The sequence below is a fragment of the Coenobita brevimanus genome, chromosome 51 (genome assembly GCF_032717465.1).
Source record: "Coenobita brevimanus isolate Jiangsu-jjx chromosome 51, ASM3271746v2, whole genome shotgun sequence".
NCBI classification, from domain to species: Eukaryota; Metazoa; Arthropoda; class Malacostraca; order Decapoda; family Coenobitidae; genus Coenobita; species Coenobita brevimanus.
This window is the reverse complement of record NC_137004.1, coordinates 41,052,438-41,076,753: the sequence shown is the minus strand read 5'-3', so window position 1 is coordinate 41,076,753 and position 24,316 is coordinate 41,052,438. Positions and strand designations below refer to the sequence as shown.

Below are 24,316 nucleotides of genomic sequence, written 5' to 3'. Positions count from 1 at the left end.
GGATCTGTAATAAAATGTTGCAATCTCTCTTATTAAATGCTGATCTCTCTCTCTTATCTCTCCCGCAACAGATTCTCTTATTAGATGTCTCAATTTCTCTCATCTAATGCTCATTTTTCTCATTATCGCTTCCATTTAGATGTTCAATATCCCTTTTCAAGTGCTGATTTTTCTCTTAACCCTCTCACTGCAGATTCTCTTATCAGACGTTGCAGTTTCTCTTAACATACGTTGAACCTTCTCTTATCTCTCCTCCCCCCCTTCGTCAGAACTGGGGCGGTGGATCAGCTGAGGTGATAGACGACACTCACGCCCGCCTGTACAGTGACGACACGTTCGTGGAGACCGGCATGATAATCAGCTTCCAGTTCAATGTTCAATTCTCAGGCACCACGAGGCCTCTGGTGATAGCCATCGAACTGAACGGCCAGGATGTGTGCGGTAACTATTTTTATTGATCTATTTATTTACCTATTTAATTATTCATGAACGTGACAACCCGCTCTCTGAGGCTAAGAGGTCTTACTAAGTGTCACCTTTACATGTCACCTTTTTCGGGTCTAATACCCACCGTTTAAAATTAATGCAGTCTCTCCCTCTGACCATGATTCTTATGGTGCTATCTTCAGACAAATTTGTTTAGCTCTGGGTGAAAAATGAAATTGTTAGAGGGTTAATGAGGAATGTGTCTATCCGCTTTACTACAAATGAACAATCTGATGCCTGACAAAATCGTCTGGAAAGAGAAAGAAAACAAAATTCATGTGACGTCCTCCGATTGAAATGGTTCATCATCATCATCACCATCCAGGTCTCTTTTCCCACCACCACCATCACCACCACCACCACCGCATCATTATTATCATCATCATCATCACCACCATCATCCCTCTAACCTACTTTCTCAGCTAAAATGATAATCCTCCTTCTGTGTCTTTCCCTCCTGCGTTCAGACGGAGAACTAGTTTGGACCACGGCCTACCCCTACACCAACCCATGTGAGGCTACTGGCATGACCCCCTACGATTACTCTCAGGTCAGTTGCGTGTATTTTCATGACTTGAGAATTCGTAATGTCTCCTCTTTAACGATTTAGTTCCCACTTTACATTTTAACCCACCAGGCACTGGAGAATTCGTAATGAGTCCTCTTTAGCGATTTGTTTTTCCATTTTACACTTCAACCCACCAGGCGCTGTGCATGTCGTTCCTGTTCTACGAGGCGGAGCGGTCTGGCCCTCTGCCGGCGGACCAGCGAGTCACTCCCTGGAGGTGGGACTCAGCCCTTGACGACGGTGCTGACGTAGGCTATGATCTGACTGGAGGATACTACGACGGTGAGGAAGATGATGAAGTACTCGTGTGTGTGTGTGTGTGTGTGTGTGTGTGTGTGTGTGAGTGTGTGTGTGTGTGTTTACTTAAGGTGATATTAACTGAAGTACTGGCGATAAATAGGTGAAAGGGCAACTAAAATTAGAGAGAATAAAGATGGAAAACATTCAGATACAAATTTGCAGCTTACGTATGAATGATGACAATAGAGAGAGGTAGATTAACCCTCCCAAAAATAATAATAAATAAATAAATAAACTAGAGCATCATTTATAACAGAGTAATATCAACAACAGTGAAATGGGAAATATGAAATTAGAATATACGTGGGCTGCACACAATTTTTGGGGTTAGGAAATCAAAATGTTTATACAGCACAGTGGGAAGAGGGAGCAGAAAGAGGAGTGGGAGGCGGAAAGAATAACTGGCTGAGGTGAATGCAAGAAATCAGTTCAGATGAAAGTGTGGTAATGAAGTGGAGATCTGAACTGCTGAGGGACGTAAAGTGTTTGTTATTAAGGCCTGCAAAAACAAAACCGAGCATAGAGGCTGCAAGAGGACTGAGATGGATACAACTTACATCAACGTATGTGTGTGGGTACTAGTATGGCTAAGGCATGAAAATTCAAGTGTGAAGGCAGCCGAAATGGGACTGAAAGTATGGTTTACCTAATGTGGGTAGGATTTATAACATATTCATGAAAGATGCACGGTAAATAAATAAGCCCACCTATTTACCTAGCTGTTCAGACCTTTCCCATGTCCCACTGCCATTATATACGTCATCCTAAAACCAAACGGTAGACAGGAAGAAACTATACGGTACCTTACCAGTTTACTCAGTTATCAGACCTCTCTACCCTCACCATACCAATACGTCTATCCCACCAGCAAGCATTAGATTGAAGAAAGTCATATTGCACTACATTTCGTCTATTTTAGGATATCTCAGCTTTCAACATACTACTACATCAACCCCAAGAACAACTCTAGTCAGTTTTTATTTCTCTCAGCTCTGTCACTGTCATTTTGTTGCCTGTCCACCTTAAAATGATTATCCTAACGCCTTTTCCCCACCAGCTGGCGATCACGTGAAATTCGGCTTCCCCATGGCGTACACGATCACTGTTCTCGCCTGGGGAATGATAGACTTCGCTGAGGGATACGAGGCTGCCGGTAAGTATTCCCTAATTCGGTATTTACATCGCCAAAGAAGAAAATTATCATCTCTTGTTTAAAAAAAAAAAAATCATTAGGATACCACTATACTTAAATAATACAATTTCACTTCATCACCGAAATGTGTACTCGGTCAGTAAAGGATGCAACATAAAAAGAAAAGATCATCTCTAATTTCAAAACCAACAATTAACCCTCTGAATACATATATGATTAATTTATTTTATGATTTCTAACCCTTCCTCTCCACAGACCAGTTGGAGTACGGTCGAGCCGCCGTCAAGTGGGGCACGGACTACTTCCTGAAGGCTCACACAGCTGAGTACGAGTTTTACGGACAGGTACAGCGTTTCTCATCATTCACTGCCAATACAGACAAATTTCGTAATACGTAGGCTTTATTTAACTTCTTCAGTCTGCTTACGTAGTTTTTCTTGCTAACTCCTGCAAAGCTGTTTATCTTAGACTTTCCAAACTCATCATTCATTGCCTACACAGCGAAATTTCGTAATATGCAGGCTTTGTTTAACTTCTTCACTTCTATTACGTATTTTGTTCTGCTAACTCTGCCGATTTTGTTTATCTTAGAATAGATTTTGAATAGTATATGAGAGAAGGGGAAGTGAATTGGGGGGAGGGCAGTCAAATGATGGGTGAAAGAGCGACTTGGAGGTGTTTTGTATGCGGCAACCCTTTCCGGGATTAGGGCGTCGGGCTATAGATAGATTAACACATAGAATACACTTTCCTAACTGAAGGGGTTAAGAGCAAGCTTCATTAACCGGTACACTACGATGGGGTTGTCCTGAGCCGAACAGCATCGTCAGGTGGTGGCCATAGCAATATATACGTCACTGGAGTGCAGGGGTTAAGTACGTCTGTGCTATTAGGTCTCAGTTAACTCACAGAACTGCTTCTACTGACACTACACTGCTCATATGAAGGTATTTTTTTCTACACACACACACACACACACACACACACACACACACACACACACACACACACACACACACACACACACACAAATTATGTTAAAAGGATTTCACTGCATCCCTGACAGACTGGGGAATTTTTTTTTTTTTTAATGAAAGGAAGAAGGAACCAAAGGCCAGAAGTCCGCAAGATTGTTCCCTTCACAATAAATAAATAAATAAATAAAAAAATAACAAAAAGCTCAATAGTGAAGCAGATAGCAAACACACACTCATATGGTAAGAAAGGTAATACGAGTAATGTCTTTTAGCATTATATAATATGACAAGGATATACAGGTATGCTTTAAACTGCCCTACAGGTGGGTATGGGCTCCCCGGATCACGCTTTCTGGGGTCGACCTGAGGATATGCAGATGGAGCGGCCCTCTATGAAGATTGACAAAGAGAACCCAGGTCAGAAAGAGAGAGAGAGAGAGAGAGAATTTTAACCTTTTCAGTATCATGTCTTAGAATATATTTTAATTTAAGCAATAAAGAAAACAGACTATAAACAAAGCTTGTGTTGAGAATTAAAAAAAAGAAAAAAGAAAAAGAAAATCAATATCTCCACTTACAGGGTCTGAGTTGGCGTGTGAGACAGCCGCTGCTCTTGCTGCTGCCTCCATCCTCTTCCAGGTCAGATAAGAATTTCGTAGCTAAGTTTCGTATTTTAAGAGGTCGTAACACCTTTTCCTTAGCGATTTATTCTGCAAATTATACCTCAATATCGCCTTGCATGTTACTGATGCAAATGATGTTGATACTGGAACGGTATAAATAAAACACACGAGATAATGTTCAACGTGTAACAAACAAAATAAATCGCTGAGGAAAAGGCGCTACGTCACCTGGAACTCAAGGTGTAAGGTTCAAAATTTCCAACAACATCTCGATTATGGGATATAATACTGCGCATATGGAATCAGATACTATTTATAAGGCAAAGATGAGAGAGAGAGAGAGAGAGAGAGAGAGAGAGAGAGAGAGAGAGAGAGAGAGAGAGAGAGAGAGATTAAAAAAAAAAAATGCCATCATCCTTTCTCTAACCCAGGATGTCGACCCGGCTTACTCCTCCGAAGTGCTAGACGTGGCTAAGGAACTCTACGCCTTCGGAGACGAGTATCGACTGGAGTACCACCTGTCCATCACCGACGCCAGCGACTTCTACAGGTAACCGTGCCAGTAATTTTGCAGGTAAACTAATTAATGTCAGGTCACGAGGGTCTGTGTCGCGTTGCAGTGATGATGCCTAAAGTAAATGTTGATCGACACACTGCACCATCATCATTTATTATTATTATTATTATTAATTATGATGATTATCATTATCACTTATACTGGATATGGTGTTAATATTCTTGTGTTGAAGGGAGAAATTAAGCAGCACATTTTACAAATCACCTTTTTGATAATTCTCCTCTTTTGACCATTTCCAATTTCTGTATCCTACACCACCTACTTTTAATCCCTTCACTGCAATGACCTCTCTCTCTCTCTCTCTCTCTCTCTCTCTCTACCAATGTGCAATGCTTTTCAACTTTAGAAGGCTCTCTAGTTTTGGGGGGTTAGGGGAGCAGCCTAGTAGTGAAGGGGTTAATGAAGGCGATATCAAACCCCTCCAATTCAGAAGAGTCTGAAGCTGCATAAAATCGTCTGGACAAACCAGAATAGTACACTAAGAAGGTCCTCAATGTGAAGGGGTGAAGTGGAGAATGTAATGATGATGATGATGATGGCAAAAATGGTCCACCTCTGTCCCTGACCCTCTGTAACACGGTCCACATTTAGGTCGTGGAGTGGGTACGGTGACGAGCTGCTGTGGGGCGCGCTGTGGCTGTACCGGGCCACTGGGGACGCTGCCTACCTCACCAAAGCCCAAGAGGCGTGGGACGAGTTTGGCCTGGGGGAGGACGGGGAACAGTTCTCTTGGGACGATAAGAGAGCCGGTGCTTATGTGAGTACAAAAGGATCAGTACAATTATAACATCTACTATATATATGCAGTTGACACTAAGTCGTTCTACTTATCGGTTATGAGTTACGGCCACATGATAACGATTTATTAGCCACGCTCCCTGTGGACATGGAAAAAAGGGTAGTTCCTTGCGTGAAGGAAAATGAGAGTAAATAAGGCGGGAGTGGGTGGCTGAACAGTCCCTCTTTATACTGAAGTATGTATATGGCAATCCCACCGCCCAGCATCTCTGCTGCACACTGCCTTGTGCATCACAGAGGTCAGAACGAGGGACGTTGCTCTAACCTTTGGCTTCATTTTTCTCCAGTTCCCCAGTGAAATAGAAGACAGGTGTTCTGGATCATCCCATTCCATGTAAATGTGGGTAAGTGTAGGTTAGGATGAAAGATGCATTATCAAGGCATGTTCATCATTAGCTTCTATCCCTTCAATGCCCTGCATACAGATGGCTTCCTATGTAAACACTAACACGCTTACTTTTCAACCACTGAAGAATATAGCAATAAAATCTTTACTCTTGTGTATTTTTCTAACCCTCCCTTCCACAGGCTCTGGGCTGGATGCTGGATCCCTCGAATACGATGTACGAGACGGCGATGAAAGAGTTCCTGCGTCACATAAGGGAGGACATGCCCTACACGCCAGGCGGCCTCGTCTTCCTCGACCCATGGGGAGCTAACAGACACGCCGCTAATGTCGCTTTCCTCTCTTTCTGGGTAAATGCTCTGAGATGAACTTTCTTCCGAGGCTATCCTGGATTTACGTGAACTCTTAACAGGGGATCACTTGTCTCTAAGATGAACTACAGCCTATTTTGATTCTTCAACATTACGCCCATCAAAAGATACGCAGTCAGCTGGCTAAAGCGAAATAAGAAACCTAAATTATATGAGACATTATTCCACCTCTGCCTCTTTCATGGTTCATACTCTCTGAACATGTTTTGTTTTTAAGTACCGTACAGCTTTTTTTTTTTTTCCCCTGAACTGAGGATTATATTTTTACGTGGACTGTATGCTCTAAAATCAGAAAAATGTAAAGGATTTCTCGATGGCTGTCCTACACCTTACATCTCCGTCCAGTGTTCGTTGAGACTCTCCTCCCAAAGGCAATACTAGGAATCAGGTTATGAGAATGTTACGTTAATATACTGCCTTCTTCTATGACCGCAATCTTGACGCACTGTATTGTTTGTAACGTTATAAGAATGTTACGTTACTAAACTGCCTTCTTCTATGACCACAATCTTGACGCACTGTATTGTTTGTACTCCCAGGCTGCTAAGTATGGTGACCCAGCTGAGGCCGACACACACATACAATGGGCCACCAGTCAGATGCACTATATCCTAGGTGACATCGGCCATTCCTTTGTGGTTGGGTTTGGTGTCGATCCCCCACAGCGACCCCACCACCGATCCAGGTCAGTCTCTGCTTCCTTTGTCAAAATAAATGTGTGTGAGAGAGAGAGAGAGAGAGAGAGAGAGATCTTACTGCATAAACTACTCTATGCAGTTAAGATACATTTACCCCTTCAATCCGACGGCGTACATTCCACTTTCATCTTGCAACTTCCAAACAATTTTATTCAATTTAGGACAGAGCTCTCGTAGTGAAAGCGTTAATTAAGACTACATCGAATTCTCCCAGTTCGAAAAGTCTCCCCAACGCTGAATGAAATGTAAAATACGTCACCGGATTGAAGGGGTAAAGCATGAAAATGATGGCCGTAATCTATATATCTTTGTAAATTTACGGCCAAACATGTTCCATCTTCGTCATGTACTTCAGAAATTATCGCAGAAACTCGGGAGTGTCCATTCCACTTTGAGACTGAAATTCTAAGTATACGACCAAAATATATTATCAAATAATAGGAAGTCTACAGCCTCGAGGAACAAGGAACTAACCATCCCTCTCACATCGTCAGCTCTTGTCCAATCCCGCCTGACTCCTGCACCGCCAACAGCTGGGGACAGACCCAACCCGGACCCAACCCTCATGTTCTCTACGGGGCCATCGTGGGGGGACCTTCAGAGGTAAATAAACGACGGTTCGTAAGCAGCGCATGGAAACTCGCCTGGATGTATCTTATGTGCTGCGGGAAATGCTCAGTCTCCTGGTGTGGGCGTGGGTGAGGCAATGGTAGTAGGAAATGAGGATATGATTTAGGACAGACATTGGTAACCCTGAGTGGGCCTTTCCCGCAACATGGCTGTATCTTATCTGCTGTGGGAACGGCTCAGTCGCCTGGTGTGGGCGTGGGTGTGGCAATGGTAGTAGGAAATGAGTAAATGATGCAGGACAGACACTGGTAAAGCTGACTAAACCTTCGCAATACATGAGAAATTGCCCGGCTGAAGGGAAGAAGAGTGTTATATCTGGACCTCATTTTACTTTAATTACTTATGAAGTAGGTTTTAGGACAATAATATTCTTTTTTTCCTCCCTCTCTCCATATTCAATACTGGTGTTAAAATATACTTCATCGTTGCAAGTCGTCTTTTACTGGTTGAGCAAAACTATTAATGTTTCATTCATTATCTTTTTCGGAAACACTTTTGTCGTGGAGGAAACATGAAGAACCAGTGAATTAAGCAGAATAAGGCTGTGGTGCCAAAATCAGGAGACATGATTCAAAGATATTATGATTCTTTTTATTTATTTATTTATTTTTTTTTTTGTAATAATGTTTCCTTTTTCGTCACCGCAGGACGGCACCTACGTGGACGACCGTGGTGACTACGTGCACAACGAGGTGGCCTGTGACTACAACGCTGCCTTCAGTGGTGCTCTGGCCGCCATGATCGAGAATAATTAGGGCAACGCCAATGATTTTTTTAACTACATTATGATGGAGAATAAACAGTTCCACAAGAATGATTTTTTAATTACCTTATGATGGAAAATAATTAGACCAACACCAATGATTTTTTTCATTACCTTATGATCGGGAATAATTAGAGCAAAACACGGGTGATTCTGACCTACCTTGTCACACGGAGGTCACAATAAGACATAGGGTCACGATGTAAGTGGCTTTGGAGATTTCGTAACACTCCCCTTTGGCTATTTATTCGTTATTCTACTGTATATTATTGGTGAAAACTATGTTGATATTAAAGCGATGTAAATAATATACAAATGAATGTCTGGATATTATGCCAACTAAATCGCTTAGGATGTGGTGTTGCGAGGCCACTCAGAATACAGGCCAAAATCTGACGCAAGCTGTTCGATCGAGGAGACAAAGAAGCTGGAAGAACACCACCATTCCCTTCCGTGTTTCATTCTGGGTGTTCCGTGTTTCATTCTGGGTGTTCCGTGTTTCATTCTGGGTGTTCCGTGTTTCATTCTGGGTGTTCCGTGTTTCATTCTGGGTGTTCCGTGTCTCATTCTCGGTGTTCCGTGTCTCATTCTCGGTGTTCCGTGTCTCATTCTCGGTGTTCCGCAATCCACTTTACTTATAACACTTTGCTATCCTCTTCTGTGTTACTTTAAGTCATTCTAATAGCCTCATACTCTTCATAAATAAAGTACAAAATTATACTGACCGGCCATATCCAAAAATAAATCGCTAAGGAAGAGGTGCTAGGGAGCTTCCTTCACCGACGAGAGTACAAGCTCCAATCTTCGCGCACATACCGGTACCTTTGTGGTTTAATTTTAAAACGTAACAGGAAAACACTTAGCTCCAGTGATATATAAATTTTTTCGGAAACTAACAAAATCATTCAGTAGAGTTCATATATATTTTTTTTCCCACAAACTAACATTAAATAATTCAGTTCCGTTTATATAATTTTTTCAGAAACTTCCATATAAACATTCATTTCTGCTGAAACGTAAACTTTTAAAAACTAACATATAAACTTCCATTCCAGTTGATATGTAAAGTTTTCAGAAATTAATATATACCGTACATTATTTTTCTCGTTACTGGATTATACATATAGTTTTCAGCATTATAATTATCTCAAGTCTTTATTAATCATACAATATACTTTTCTTCTCTTGAAAGCTTTTCTCTTATCCTTCGGCCCTGCTATGGATATTATAATAAGACATCAAATACTTGCTTGTGGACTTTTATACCAAATTTAAATTATTCAAAAATGTTAAATTGTGCAAAAATGTTGAATGCAGTTAAGGAAGTGCATAATTAAGTGTATAATTACCCCCTCGCTAAAATAAAATGTGTAATAAGCCTGGGTCATGTTGCAAATTAGGCTTGGGTTTTCATTCCCCCTCCCCCCCCCTTATCTTGGGATAAGGTCACCGCATTTTCTTTTTCTGATAATTTTTTCACCGCCTCCTACTTCCGGGATGTCACTACATTTTTTTTTACCAGTCTCAATATCATTTACGTATAAGAAGAGTAGGGTATGAGAGTGTGTAATACCCTTTCATATGTCAAGTGTAGCCTACAGAGAACTTATATACCTGTACTGAGAAATGTGGAAAAAAATCGATGCAGACAGATAAAAGCTTCACATTCTCTCTTCTTCTTCTATATAATTTCAAACTGGAAATAATCCGACGGAATAACAGGTCTCTCATGTATACGCAAAAACAGAATATAATGTTTTGCTGAAAATTAAATCCATGCCAAAACGGCTGACAACATTTGAAGATACTGAAACAGCATCAGAAGTAAAGCAATATATTGGAGAGAGTCAGCATGTCGTAAATCCCATCCACATCGTTATGGTATTTTTACGAGGTGCGTCAAGAACTTCGTCACTTGGTACATAAAGTTTAATCTCCTACGGTTCAAATTTCATGATCGAGCCTGGGGGTGCGGTCTGAAAGAATATTAGTGCGCAATGTTTTAAAGGCTGTATTAAATGAAGACTGTGAACCTCCAGTATTTCTGGCTCCTTTGCTTATAATTATGTAGACTGAGGGAGAAGTTCTTGGGAATTTAAGCATATCTACATCGACCTGGCGAACACAACTGCAGCCAACAGTTCCTCTATAGACTTCAAGGAATCTCGGAGAAAATAAGGATATGTTGCTAATCCAGTAAGCAATAACGACTCTACTATCTTTCCACCGCACTTCTTCGTGACCAGCATCATATTCTAGAGTTAACCTGGGGCTACAACTTAGGATTAAATATAAAAACGGGGCAATTTTAGGCCGCCAGATTAAAAAGTGAATAGGGTGTTGCTGTTGCTGATGAACGAGTGGGGAGGCAACCAGACAACCGGCAACCCTGCTCTCATCCCAGCAAAACTTATTTCTGCATGTTTGTCGAAGGAGTGCCTCAAAAATAATGAAATGGGAATGGAAGATAGATAGACAGATAGATAGACAGATATAGATAGATAAATAGATGGATAGATTTATGATTATTTTTCCCGTCTTGAGATGGTTGGACGAGATGATGATGAGAGTGGTTGCTATGGTGAAAATTATCAGGAGGCGATAACTGCAGGTAAGTTTGCCCAAAGTTACGTGGATGTTATGGAAAGTTTCGCAGTTTGATAGAATTATGTCTGGGGTGGAGAGAGGCAGGGAAGTTCAGCCCTAGTGTAGAGCTCCAAAGTTTGTAAATGAGAGTGCACAGTCCTCTCATGATTCTTGTCCCTCCTACAAAACATAACTCTTGGCAATGTGAAAAAAAAAAATATCGTCAGCTACACTCATTTTCTCCAGGAAGAACAAGGAAAGATGAGTCCAGGCTCTTCCTTCGTCTATACTTCTTCCTCTAAAAACAAATCCAAAGCTGCGACACGGATTCGATCGTAAATCTGTACGAGAATCCCACCCAAGATTTATATCCATTTTTTTCAGACCCATCTTCAGATAAAACTGGGTTGCTGATGGACTGAAATGTTACTTCAAAGTCATATTTTACTTCCTGGGTGCTCCAAAATTTATCTAAGTTTCTCTAAACAACAGTGATGATAATAACCAAAACAGCGATAACACGGATCCTTTATCATCGTCCACAGAAAATAATTATAAAAACACGTGTTTTCTCACCAGTGGATAAAAAGAGATGAGGAAGAAGTGGGTAGGTACGTTTTTTTTTTTTTTTCTTTTTTTTACTCAAGGCTAGTTTTGAGAGAGAGAGAGAGAGAGAGAGAGAGAGAGAGAGTTCTATCTTTCTCTCTAAGCCCACCACCCTCCTTTCTGAGGGATAGGGCTGGAGATGAGGGACGTTTGTATCTGTTTATATTGGTGCCACCGCGTGAAGGCGTCCCCCCCCCCCTCCTCCAGCCTCGTAGGACACTGGGCTGGTGGCGTATGTGACAGGTGACCCACATTGCCCTTGTTTGTTTGTTTTTCCTTTCACCTTGAAGACAACGCGCCTGGGATAGAGTCCAGCTGTCACCTTGAGTCCGAGAGAGAGAGAGAGAGAGAGAGAGAGAGAGAGAGAGAGAGAGAGAGAGAGAGAGAATCATATGCAACTAATACCATAATTATACTCCTATAAATTTTCTCGCGATGGTATGACTTAATATATCCAGATTTCTTCACCAGTAAAGAGACACCTCATGAATTCAAAAGATAAACAATGAAGAAGTCAATGCTTTGCACTGGGATGGTAAAACTAAATTACTTTCATTAACTCCTGATGATCTTATTCAAGTGGGCTACAAGAAACCCTAGTCAGAGTTTGGATTACATAGCTGTTACTTCGAGGGTAACATTTTGCTGGGAATTTATTTCTTTTCGGTCTTTTATTTTGTTTTTAAAAAATCATATCATCTATAAAGAGTGCATGCTATAAATGAGGCACACGTTAGAATGCTTCATATATAAAATCATAATACTAACTGCTTACAATAAGAAAGCACAAATACGGGATCAATGCTTCTGTGGATAATACAACGAAGGCTCAGCAGACCATTAAATATTCAAATAATAAAAAAAAGGGACAAATAAACGTTATGTAAATCACATAAAACAGAAAGTATTCATGTAACTTGAAAAAATTAAGACAACGACATGCATGCCAGTTCCCACACAGATGATAACGACGTGGCAATAGCAGCATCAGCGCGCGCGCGCGAGTGGCTTGGCAGTAGACATGAGCAAGCACGCGATCTGTACGCTCCTCCTGGGGCTGCTCCTTCTCCACACAGGTACTGTGTAGTATACAGTATATGAGGCCTAAACCATCTGTGTACATACAGCCTCGGTCAACGATCTCTTTGTACGTTGGGCGTTCCCACCTATCCAAGTAGAAGCCTTTCGTGATTTATTTACAGATGATCAATTTAGCAATACCTCCGTAAATTTTGACAGTATTGAGAAAATGTAAAGGAACTCATGATGATCTAGATGTTAGATACTGATGTCGGAGATGGCCGCAACTCAACGCGATTCGATTGGGATGGTAGAGGTGATTGGGAGTTTCTGGACTAAGGCTAAGTGGAACCTTTACGCCACGAAGAAAATGACTGTTACTGTTGCCATAAAGAATTGCTGAGTTGGACTTATAAATTATAGTTATAAGCTGAAGGAGAGGTGTCAAGGATGATACATATATATGGTCCTATATCCGGTCTCTGTCCGTGCCTACAGGAGTGAGGGGCCAGCGGTGTGCAGTGGTCTCGCTGGATTTGGTTTCCGATGGCTTCTACTCCGCAACCTTCCTCTCACAGACCGAAATTCCCTTCTTGGGGCTTGACGTCTTATTCACTTTTGATCTCGCTGTGGATTCTGTGACGGTGAGTGGGTAGATTAAGGAGGCTTGAGTTTGTATTTTGGAAAAGATTTTAATATTTCTTTATACTCTCTGCTCCCTTCACTTTCGATCTCTTGTGACTTTTTTTTTTTATATAATGAGGCCACGTCTCTTCACATTTCTATTCAGTTACAGTTTAGGTAGAAGGAGTAGGTTTCTGTCATCACGCCAACACCTTCGAAGGAACTACTGTCAGAGGGAATTTTATCAATCAATAATTTCATAAGTGTATATTCCTCGCGCTGCCAACTTCCACAAGATTACGACATTCTCAGTACGTTTGTAATAGCTACTCTTATTTCAAAATTTATCTCTTTCAATCCGCACAAAATATACGACTGCGTGTAGTTTGGAGACATATTAGAGTGCTCTCCTTTACACTTACACTTCTTCCATACAGAACCTGGATGGGTCAAGCGAGCTGATAGACGCCACCCACGCCAGGCTGTTCAACGAGACTCAGTTCGTGGAGACGGGCGAGTTCGTCAGTGTCGACTTCACTGTGACCTTCTCCGGCACCACCCAGCCTGAAGTGGTGGCCGCTGACATGAACGGCCAGGATGCTTGCGGTCAGTCAAACATTCGCTAATAATGGTCGTCGTCCTGAGCAGTTTTGTCCATCCTTCCTTTATGTAGATTAATATGCACGTTTTTTTCCATTACTAAAACTATTTTACAGCTGATTTTGGTGTCAGTTTTCTTTCCTTCTTTTTTTCTTCTTTACTTTGAACACTGCTCCAGTATTTCATCGCTATGCCAATTCGGTCAATGTGATTTACGATAATATCTGTATTGTGATCTACTGCACGTATCAAGTAATATTTTTTCTAGGTAATCAAAGTTTTCAGCATAATAATCTAATTAAGTCATACGAAGTCTGTGTAAAATATAAGGTTTTACTCGAGGAACAACAATACACACACACATTAAACTGTTACAAGAAATCCATACTAAGTGCGGTATCCTATTGGTTATGCATAATAGCTTGCATATTTTATTTTTAGTGAAACACATGTCTCTATATATATAATGCATGAGCGTTTTAGAAATGGTACAAGAACACGTTTTGTATATGTTAAAAAAATATATATATAATAATTCTGACTCATTGCCATTCAGACGGATCGCTGACATGGGCCACGGAGACGCCCTACACCCTTCCCTGCGAACCCACCGGCATGTTACCTTACGATTACAGCCAGGTATGTGTTAATTTAGACTCAGGTAAACGTGGTCTAATTCAACACGGCCGAGAAGTGTAGGAAAGAGCCGTACCTCTATAATGGCACGAGGAAAAACCGACACGATGATAGATAGTAAGGAGTATAATTTTTCCATTCAGACAGGTGCTCATAACTCTAGTGTGTTCTGCATCAGTTTCACACTTCTCGGGGCCAAACCTTGAATTTCGCTCTATGTTATCTTGTTTTTGCTTTTGCTTGGAGGGAACAATCTTGCGGGCTTCTGGTCTTTGGCTTCTTTTTCCTTGTATATAATAAAGGAGGGAGAGGAAACCACGAAAATAAAATCCCTAAAACCGCCCCAAAACGTCTTTTCCCCCCGCCCTCCTCTTAATCTTCTCCTCACGCGCCAATCTGATTTCGCGTCGCTCTCAAACATCCAACTTGAGATGAGGGAAAGTGCGAGAAGGTTTTCCCTGATTTCTGCTCCTGAAATACCTGTGTTTTAGTTTTCTCACCATTAGTGCTCTGAGCGTTTCACCCCTTAATTCTAGGTACTTATCTGATTGTCTCCAAAACATGGCAATCAGCTTAGGGAAACACACACACACACACACACACACACACACACACACACACACACACACACACACACACACACACACATACGACAGCGAGTCACAGGAGCCTGAGAGTGTTAATTCCCACCAGGCGCTGTGCATGTCGTTCCTGTTCTACGAGGCGGAGCGGTCTGGCCACCTGCCGGCGGACCAGCGAGTCACTCCCTGGAGGTGGGACTCAGCCCTTGACGACGGTGCTGACGTAGGCCTTGACCTGACTGGGGGATACTACGACGGTGAGGGAGGAGATGAAGTACTCGTGTGTTTGTGTGTGTGTGTGTTTACTTACGGAGACATTAACTGAAGTACTGAAGACAAAAAGGTTAAAAAATCAGAGAATGAAATGAGTAGGAAAGATGTAGATATTCTGCCACGAAGGAGCAGGAGGGAGTAAAGGAAGAGGGGGAAATGAAGAGGAAGGAAAACAATAAGGGAATTAATATGGGTAGAAAAATATAGATACAATGACGATGAGGGAGATGCAGAAGTACTGGTATTTTGTTTCATGAAGATTCTGGCACTAATGGCAAAGATATGGTGAGGGAAGGCATGGATTACTCGGATTCTGTATTACTGAAATTTCTGGTTAGGGGGAAAAAACAGTAATCCTAATATTGATAATAATAACTCTACTTCGTGTTAATAAAAGCTAGGCCGAGTGCTAAAGAGTTATAGAATCATTTGTGATGGGAAATTAGAATGGAAGAATTGATGTGTCCTGTAAAATAAAATAAAGAAAAAAAGATACGGAACATGATACAAGTTCCCCATTAAAAAAAAAAAAATATATGACATTCACTTGAGCTTGTCCGGACCCTGAATGACGTATTCCCTAAAATGGCCGTTCCTGCCCCGACAGCCGGTGACCACGTCAAGTTCGGCTTCCCCATGGCAGTGACGGCCACCATGCTGGCCTGGGGCATGATAGACTTCTCACAGGGATACGAGGCTGCAGGTGAGGCCAGGTGTTTACCTAGGTACGGTGACCACTTTACTACGTCGCCATTCACCAGGGTTCTCTCTCTCTCTCTCTCTCTCTCTCTCTCTCTCTTTCACACACACACACACACACACTATCTATCTATCTATATCTTTCATAATATAGTTCGTGGTCCCCAATAACACCAACAAATATGATCGCCAGCCATGTACGCAAACCTGCATTTATTCAGTTACTCTTCCTTAACTAAGCTAAGACAGTCACCTCGAAACTACAACGGTCATTTTCTTCCTCCCTTTTCCGTTTTCAGAATTTAACGTGATACTGATGTTAATATTCAGCAAGAAATCCCCAGGTATAAGTCATTTTGCTATAACTGAGCTAAACCTAAAATTTCGCCTCTCCCTCCTCTCAGGCCAGCTGGAGTATGGTCGTGCTGCCGTCAAGTGGGCCACAGATTACTTCCTCAGGGCTCACACGGGCGAGTATGAGCTGTATGGCCAGGTGAGGCACTTCTGTATACTGGTCTTCCTCTAACCTGGCCTAAAATTGCCATCCCTCCATCCTGAATGCAGAGTTGTAACAAGAGATTAGCAGAGGATATAGTGCTAGTCAGAAAGAAATGGAATGGAAGTAGAGCCATAGCCTGTCATTTGATGCCACTTAATCTCCATAAAGTAAGCTACAAAAGGGAAATAAATCTGGGCCATGTTGACGCAAAAAAGGCCTCTAGTTCCTTCATCTTGACATGGCGGGGATTCTCGTTCTTTTGTAACTTATTTCACGGAGCTACAGTGGAAGAATAAGGTAATAATGTGACTATATACCCTCTACATTACGCTCTTCGTGACACGCAGATTAGTTTAGTGTCAATCTCATTTAACCTAATCAAGATGGAAAGGTTGTACTTTTAGACTAAGCTGGAGTGGAGTGCAATATAAGCAAAGATAATATAATTACGGCTGCAAGGGAATAATAGGATGTGAAGCATAGCGCAAAAACTGAGTGAGAAAAAACTGAGATAAATGGAAACTGAAGACTTAAAGACAGATAAGAACCAGCCATTTTTACACCAAGCTTTTCTTTTAATACTGATTTAATCAACTGGTGATTTATATTTCAGTTCACTATTCCTTTCCTTTTTTTCTCAGTTACCTTTTTTTGTAGACGTTATACACAAAATGTTTTTTTATACGACACTCTGTTTTGTCAGCTTATGGAAAATGAGCAAGGACTTATATCTGTCGCTACATTGGCAATGATTTTGATAATACTCGAAAATGTCAAACGGTACTCGCACTACTGTGGAAAAGGTGTTGCAGATGCAGAACTATCGTAGGTCAAAGTGTACCGAGCCACTAAGCGCTCTCTCTCTCTCTCTCTCTCCTATCGAGTGAACACTAATAACCAACTGTGATGTACAGGTTGGTGAAGGCTTGGTGGATCACGAGTACTGGGGGAGACCTGAAGACATGCAGATGCCACGACCCTCCTGGAAGATTGACAGGGACCATCCAGGTTAGCTGTCACCTCGAGTCGTTGGTTTGGTGGATCACACACACACACACACACACACACACACACACACACACACACACACACACACACACACACACTAGTTTATAGGTTTTGTTGTAGTAAACGCGATATTAGAGGTTTTAAGTCCTTCACCCCCAGAAATGCAAGTGTATACAGATAAGTCTTGCCGAGATGTACAGTCGTTGACAAAAATTCAGGTCTTCCTCCTCCCCTTCAGTTACCCATATCATATCGGTATTGGTAGAGTTAAATATAGACAATATAATCTGTTGGGTTACTTAAACAATTACTTTTAGGCTAACTACCAAAACTACAATGTTATCAGTTTTTGATGTAGATTATGAGGAACGAAAATCTTGCCGGCGACTGTAGAGAGAGGTCAGTATCAAGGTGCTGTCACTCTGAAACACCTGTAGCCTCTACCTCCACTCAAGAATATCTAGTGACATAAGGCTGGCTTTTACAGGGAGTGATTTGGCGTGTGAGACAGCGGCCGCCCTCGCTGCCGCCTCCATTCTCTTCCAGGTATCCCAGTGTAAATTATATTAGCCGTTGTAACTATATAGTTAAACCTAAAAGTTTATTTTTTCCCAATACGATGTGGTTCAATCAATCTTTTACTGCACAGCTTAATAAATCTTTCACCATAGAATTAAATCAATCTTTCACTATGCAACTCAGTTTTTCATTCTACACCTATATCTTTCACCGCACAACTTAATAAACCTTGTACTGCAGAACTTCAAACAACTTTCACTGCACAGTTTATGTAATCTTTCACTGACATCGAACTCATCACTCTTATACACCCAGGATGTCGACCCAGCATATTCTGCAGAGATGCTTGAGGTGGCTATAGAACTGTATGATTTCGGGGATGGGTACAGGCTGGAGTACCAATTCTCCATCAGCGACGCTACAGACTTCTACACGTAAGTTGGGTGGTACGGCTGAGGAGAAGGGTTCGCCTGATATTCCACTGCGTCAGTATCACTGTTTAATGCGCGTGTCCGTCACTTTCCTCCCTGACGCATCAGGTAAGGAACATCCAAGGGCAGAGAAACGTCCCAGGTCTCTTTCAACCTAGGAATAATAGCCAACAGTGGAAAATGATATGCAGGGAAGGTGAGATGTTAGGTACACTTTTTCCTCTGATCCAAGCGCAGAGAAATGTCGCAATCTTCTTTCAGTTAGATGTAATATTAGCCACCAGAGGAAAATTACATTCAAAAGGAGGTGAAACATTAGGCAAACTTTCTTCCTCTGACAGTACTAACAGAATTGTGACTAAAAAAATGGTACATCAAACTTGTAAATAAATTGATCAAGAGAACGAAAGAAAAAAGATCCTATTTCTGTGCCTGATGGTCGGTTTCGTAACCATTTCACTACGATGACAATTTTAAACTTATGACAAACTGATGACTAGTTTCATTCTGTTCATATTTCTCATTTTACTCTTGCCACCAAAAATTTCATTCAGGGTAGGAAAAACCACTACAGTACTGTTGTTGGGACAGTGCACATAGTTTCTATCCCTTCCAATTCGCAATCTCTCCTCTAGCTAAAATTATCGTTTGGAAAGAGCTAGAGTAAATATACAAGACGTCACCGCACTGAAGTGGTTAAGGCTCAGTCTATATTTACTTTTACGTACTTAGTTGATCCATTCGAGTATTTGATGGGAATAAACTACTGATACTTAATTATTCAATCAGTTAATTTATTACTTGTTGATCGCGGTGTACTATGCTATGAGACTTGATCACAGTGCTGCTGTTCGTTTATCTCTTGCCCTGCTTCACTAACTTCCAACCCTCCCAGAGATCACCCACTCCATGTGTAAGCAGTGAACACAATGTTATGTATAAACATTAGAAGCATATTTAGTGATAAACATTCTGTGCCTTATTATCTTGACAACGAGATGGTAGTGATACCTAACGAAATTAACATACAGCCTCACTCTTCGCTCACATGCAGCAAAATAACTTTCCTTGATATGAAATGTCCCCCCAGTGTCCACAGGCGTTACAGTTGACCGGACTTGCTTCCCTCCACTCCTAACCTTGGCAAGGGAACTCTTGGCTTCAGATGCCCTCTCTGTACCCGTCCTCCCTCAACACATATCGCCTCATCACTCGGCAAAATTATTTTACATGCTCCGAAAACACATCCGTCAAGTCTACCCTAATACTACCAGTTCTCTCTGTGTTCACTCCTTCACACAGCACACTCGAAACAGACCGCATCCAACAGATGTGTCAGTTATGCGGCAAATTAACGACACTTCTCTCTCAGATCGAGTGGGTACGGAGACGAGCTGCTGTGGGGCGCCCTGTGGCTGTACCGGGCCACTGGGGACGCTCTCTACCTCACCAAGGCTCAGGAGGCATGGGACGAGTTCGACCTGGGTGTGGTTCCTGAGGAATTCTCTTGGAACGAAAAGAGAGCCGGTGCTTATGTTAGTATCGCTACTTGATTCTCAGTAGAAGGTACTTTTATAATACAATCACCCTTTAATTGACGTATTTATTTTTATTTTCTACTCAGCGAACGTGAACCACTCCTCCTGAACGAATGCTGAGACATACCTGTGTGTCCAAAACATTCCACCTATGAAAATACAGACACAACACAAAAGACTTGACAGATGTAAATTGGCTTCAGGTCACACGAAGGCCACTGTCTATTTATGTTTTGCCGTTTTTCCACAATTACCATGCAAAGACATATCGCCATTCCCACCTTTCCCACTTGCAGGCTTTGGGTTCGCTGCTGGACTCGACGAATCCCATGTACGAGACGGCACTGAAGGAGTTTCTGCGGCACATCCAGGAGGACAAGCCATACACGCCAGACGGGCTTGTGTTTATAGACATGTGGGGAGCCAACAGACACGCTGCAAATGTTGCTTTCCTCGCTCTCTGGGTTAGTTTGTGAAAAGCATTCCCGGTATGTGTATTGAATAAAGTAAAGTTACAGGGCGTATACCAAGTGTAGGCTACCATAACTCATTACGGTGATCAGTGAAAATGTTTGGATATTTTATGAAATACTGTGAATAAAAATGGTGGTACAAAGGACAGAATGCAAGTCACTGGCTTGCTTGCTTTTACTCTCGCTGACTCTGTTTTAATAACGCGCCCATAAATGATATAATATTTGGATATAATACTGGTGACACACACACACACACACACACACACACACACACACACACACACACACACACACACACACACACACACGTCATAGTACTGAGGAACATGAGATAATATTCTGACGGTAACTGCAGGCGGCCAAGTACGGTGACCAGGACGAGGCAGAGGCACAGAGGCAGTGGGCGGCGAGTCAAATGAACTATATACTGGGGGACGCTGGCCATTCCTTCGTTGTGGGATTCGGCCTTGACCCTCCACAGCGACCACACCATAGAGGAAGGTATGTCGTCACCGTCATTAGCATCGTCTTTGTCGTTGCAATGTCATCATAATCAACATCATTATTATCTTCTTCCTCTTCCTTCTCTTCTTCTTAATCACAACACCATCACCATCTGTGCCTCCTCCCATCAGCTCCTGCCCCATCCCCCCTGACTCCTGCACCAAGGACAACTGGGGACAGTCTCAGCCGGGACCCAACCCTCACATTCTCTACGGGGGACTCGTTGGGGGACCTGACGAGGTGAGACGTGGCAAAAACTCACAGGCTAACATAAAAAAAGAGTTCAGTGTAGGATTTAAAATATACTTAAGCTGGATGACCCGACTAATTTCAATTTTTAGTAGTTGTGAGACAGATTTTAAGTGTCAGGGATCCACTTTCATTTCGAGACATAACTAGAGTAATAGATACTATTCCAGCACGTTCATTATGCGTCATGTATGAGTGTTCAATGTATACGTATTTTACATGTGCAGTATACATTATGGATATCTGTTACATAAAAGAAGATACTGTTATTGTCACGTAGGAGGGCGTGTGGGTGGACGATCGTTACGACTACGTGCACAACGAGGTGGCCTGTGACTACAACGCGGCCTTCAGCGGTGCCCTGGCCGCCATGATCGAGAACAACTAGGCAGATGGCAGAACAGGCAGAGCAGACTGAAGAAAAAACAGGAAATGCAGACAGAACAGGCAAAGCAGACAAAGCATGCAGAACACCTAAGCAGAGCAGAAAATAACAGCGTGTAGTGCTCATCTTGAATTTGGCTCTCTGTTATCTTGTGTTTGTTTTTTTCTTGGAGGGAACAACTTTCGGGCTCCTGGCCTTTGGTTCCTTCTTCAATGCATAAAAAAAATAATTTGTTGCTTGTGACCACTCTTAACATTAGTTCCCACCCTAGTACTCAGGTTGAGGGAAAAAAGACTGCGATGTTCATTATCAGGAGAATTACAATCTTTCTCTCCACCGGACTGTATGCTATGACGGCAACCTTGTTCCAGTCAGTATCTTAATGCTATCTTAAACTTGATTAAAAAGTTACTGCAATTTACTTCTTTCTCCACTGCCTATAACATACTGCACAACTGTTCTACATTTACTAGTCATTTGTTTCTGATGCGCAGCCAGGAAGATGTATAAATTAGTTGCGAAATAGGATGCTCCATCTATTAATCTCATACTGTCGTCCAGGTGCACAGGGGTCCAGGGCTAGGCTCTCTAATCCAGATATTAATGGAAAGATGATGAGTGATCTGATTTGCATGAGCACTTAACCCACCAGACTACGAAGCGTCCACTCTCTTATTACGTATATAGTTACTACCCACCATAGTACGCGGGTTCCGGGAGTATAAAAACAAGCCTGAATTAGCAGTGCTACGTCTCATAAGCCCATTATGATATTCCAGACAGGAGAGGCAAGTAGAAGAGAGGTGTGGTGAGGAGAAGAGAGGAGCGATGTGGTGAGGAATGGAGAGGCGAAGAGACGTGCGAAGGGGAGAGAAATGGTCAGGCGAGGTGAGGTGAAGTGAGGATACACGATGATAAAAAAGAAAAAAAAAAACGCGAACGAGAACGAAACACCTTGGACAAAAGCGAGCCCGAATCAATCTTGCACCCCGTTTCACAACCCTTTATGATAACTGAGAAGAGTGGAGAAAAGAGAGGAGAGAAGAGCAGGGGAGAGGAGAGGAGAGGAGAGGCGAGCAGAGCAGAGGAGAGGAAATAATAGGAGAGCAGAGAATAATCGGGGTAAGGTGAGGGAAATTGATAGGAATAAACTAAAATGAAGAGGTAAAGAAAGAATGTAAGCAAGAGCATGAAAGAAAAACAAAAACAAAACAAGAATGAGACACCTTGCACCAAAACAATCTGGAATCAAGGTAGCTTCACGTTGTCTCCCATGCCCATTAATATCCTGGAGGGGCTGGCGCTGATCCGATATCCCTGCTGACGACGCCATCACTGGATTCCTGCGACAGTAAGCTGGAGGGGCTCTCAAATTTGGTGATGCTTAAGGCCACCCGGGAGAGTCCACAGGCAAACACGAGGAATGGCGGGAGGGAGGGAAGAAGGGAAAGGGGAGGGGATGGAAGGGAGAGAAGGAGCGGGAGGAAGAGGAGCGGAAATGAGAAGATGCGGTGAAAGGAAGATGAGGAAAGGGAGGAGTAGGAACGGAAGAGAAGATATGGTGAGAAGGAGACAGGTAGCAACGGAAAGAAGTGGGAGAATGTAGGTGAAGAAGGGAGAAGAGAAATACAGAAAAGAGAGGATGGGAGGGGAAGAATGCAGGGAATTCTATGCAACAGACTGGAGTAATGACGGGAAGGAAGGAAGAGCAGGGGGACTGCAGGAGGGAAAGGGAAGGAAGGAAGAGCAGGGGGAAGGCAGCGGGAAAAGGGAAGGGAAGGGAGATGGCAGGAGAGGAAAGGAGGACGATGAAAGTGATGGGGAAAATGAAAGCGAGGGAGGGAGGGAAAGAGAACAAGGAAGGAATACACGGGAGGAAGGGAGAAGATTAATGAAGGGAAAGGGGAGAAGGTGTCAAACACAGAGGGGAGAAATGCAAGGGGTGAATGAAGATGAAGAATGTAAATGAGGAATGCAGGTAAGGAATGCAAGAGGAGGGGAGACGGGAAAAGAACGTGTGGCGTGACGTAAGGAAGGCACGCTATAAATCTGTAATGAATGCACGTTGGCAATCCATGAAGGAATGTATGTATTGAGTGTACACGGGATAATTGTGCTATTACTGTTTCTTGGGTATATATTACCGGTACGAATGCATGTGGTAATGTGTGTTAGCAAAGTACTGCAGGGAAAGAGTGTATGTTGTGATTATATAGACATGTCACTAATGTATGGTAAAAATGACAACTACTGTACACACCCACACAGCCTTATCACCTCACACACACACACACACACACACACACACACACACACACACACACACTCCTCACTCAGTTAAATGTTCAACGTGTGAGCCTGATTATAGCCTGTAATGATGAGTCAGAGAGTGTTTGGAAGCTGGAGCGTGCATGAGGGCCCGGCACGCACGTATTTACACACACACACACACACACACACACACACACACACACACACACACACACACACCATCACCTCTACACGGGGCACCGGATTCTGTGACACGAGTGATAATGACACCACTAATTAAGGAGCCTCTAATTATAACATCCTAATTACTCTCGTGATAGTTTAATAAGTCTCATAATAGCCTGATGGTAACGCGACTCCGACCAAGAGACAGAGTGATGATGACACCTCTAATTAATGTTAGTCTCAAGGGCAACCCATTAATAACCTGATAATACTGTGACCTGGGCCGAGATTAGGGGTGATTCTGACAGTTCCCAGCTACCGGTACTCATGTATAGCCACGAAAGATATGAGTAAAT

At 42.4% G+C, this 24,316-nt stretch overlaps 2 protein-coding genes across 2 annotated transcripts; both read left to right on the top strand.

Moving 5' to 3' along the window:
- Window positions 1-362: 362 nt before the first annotated feature.
- On the top strand, window positions 363-8,282 carry LOC145400123 (endoglucanase A-like). Its single transcript, XM_080272634.1, has 13 exons — window positions 363-441; window positions 960-1,036; window positions 1,192-1,336; window positions 2,412-2,507; window positions 2,763-2,851; window positions 3,808-3,901; window positions 4,065-4,123; window positions 4,539-4,657; window positions 5,276-5,441; window positions 6,011-6,178; window positions 6,739-6,884; window positions 7,392-7,500; window positions 8,175-8,282. Exons 2-13 carry the CDS (start codon window positions 1,013-1,015, stop codon window positions 8,280-8,282), a joined length of 1,323 nt encoding a protein of 440 aa, XP_080128760.1. The 5' UTR covers window positions 363-441; window positions 960-1,012.
- A 6,782-nt stretch (window positions 8,283-15,064) lies between these two features.
- LOC145400122 (endoglucanase E-4-like) lies at window positions 15,065-21,527 on the top strand. Its single transcript, XM_080272633.1, has 11 exons — window positions 15,065-15,200; window positions 15,824-15,919; window positions 16,320-16,408; window positions 17,329-17,422; window positions 17,910-17,968; window positions 18,257-18,375; window positions 19,745-19,907; window positions 20,207-20,374; window positions 20,742-20,887; window positions 21,022-21,130; window positions 21,420-21,527. The coding sequence occupies exons 1-11, from the start codon at window positions 15,065-15,067 to the stop codon at window positions 21,525-21,527; spliced, it is 1,287 nt and encodes a 428-aa protein (XP_080128759.1).
- The last annotated feature ends 2,789 nt before the right edge of the window (window positions 21,528-24,316 follow it).

Coding starts and splice junctions, on each gene's coding strand:
- LOC145400122 (XM_080272633.1), top strand. CDS start 15,065: ATGTCGTTCCTGTTCTACGAGGCGGAGCGGTCTGGCCACCTGCCGGCG. Junction 15,920..16,319: donor ACAGGGATACGAGGCTGCAG/GTGAGGCCAGGT, acceptor CCCTCCTCTCAG/GCCAGCTGGAGTATGGTCGT. Junction 16,409..17,328: donor AGTATGAGCTGTATGGCCAG/GTGAGGCACTTC, acceptor TGTGATGTACAG/GTTGGTGAAGGCTTGGTGGA.
- LOC145400123 (XM_080272634.1), top strand. CDS start 1,013: ATGACCCCCTACGATTACTCTCAG. Junction 4,658..5,275: donor GACGCCAGCGACTTCTACAG/GTAACCGTGCCA, acceptor GTCCACATTTAG/GTCGTGGAGTGGGTACGGTG. Junction 6,885..7,391: donor CGACCCCACCACCGATCCAG/GTCAGTCTCTGC, acceptor TCACATCGTCAG/CTCTTGTCCAATCCCGCCTG.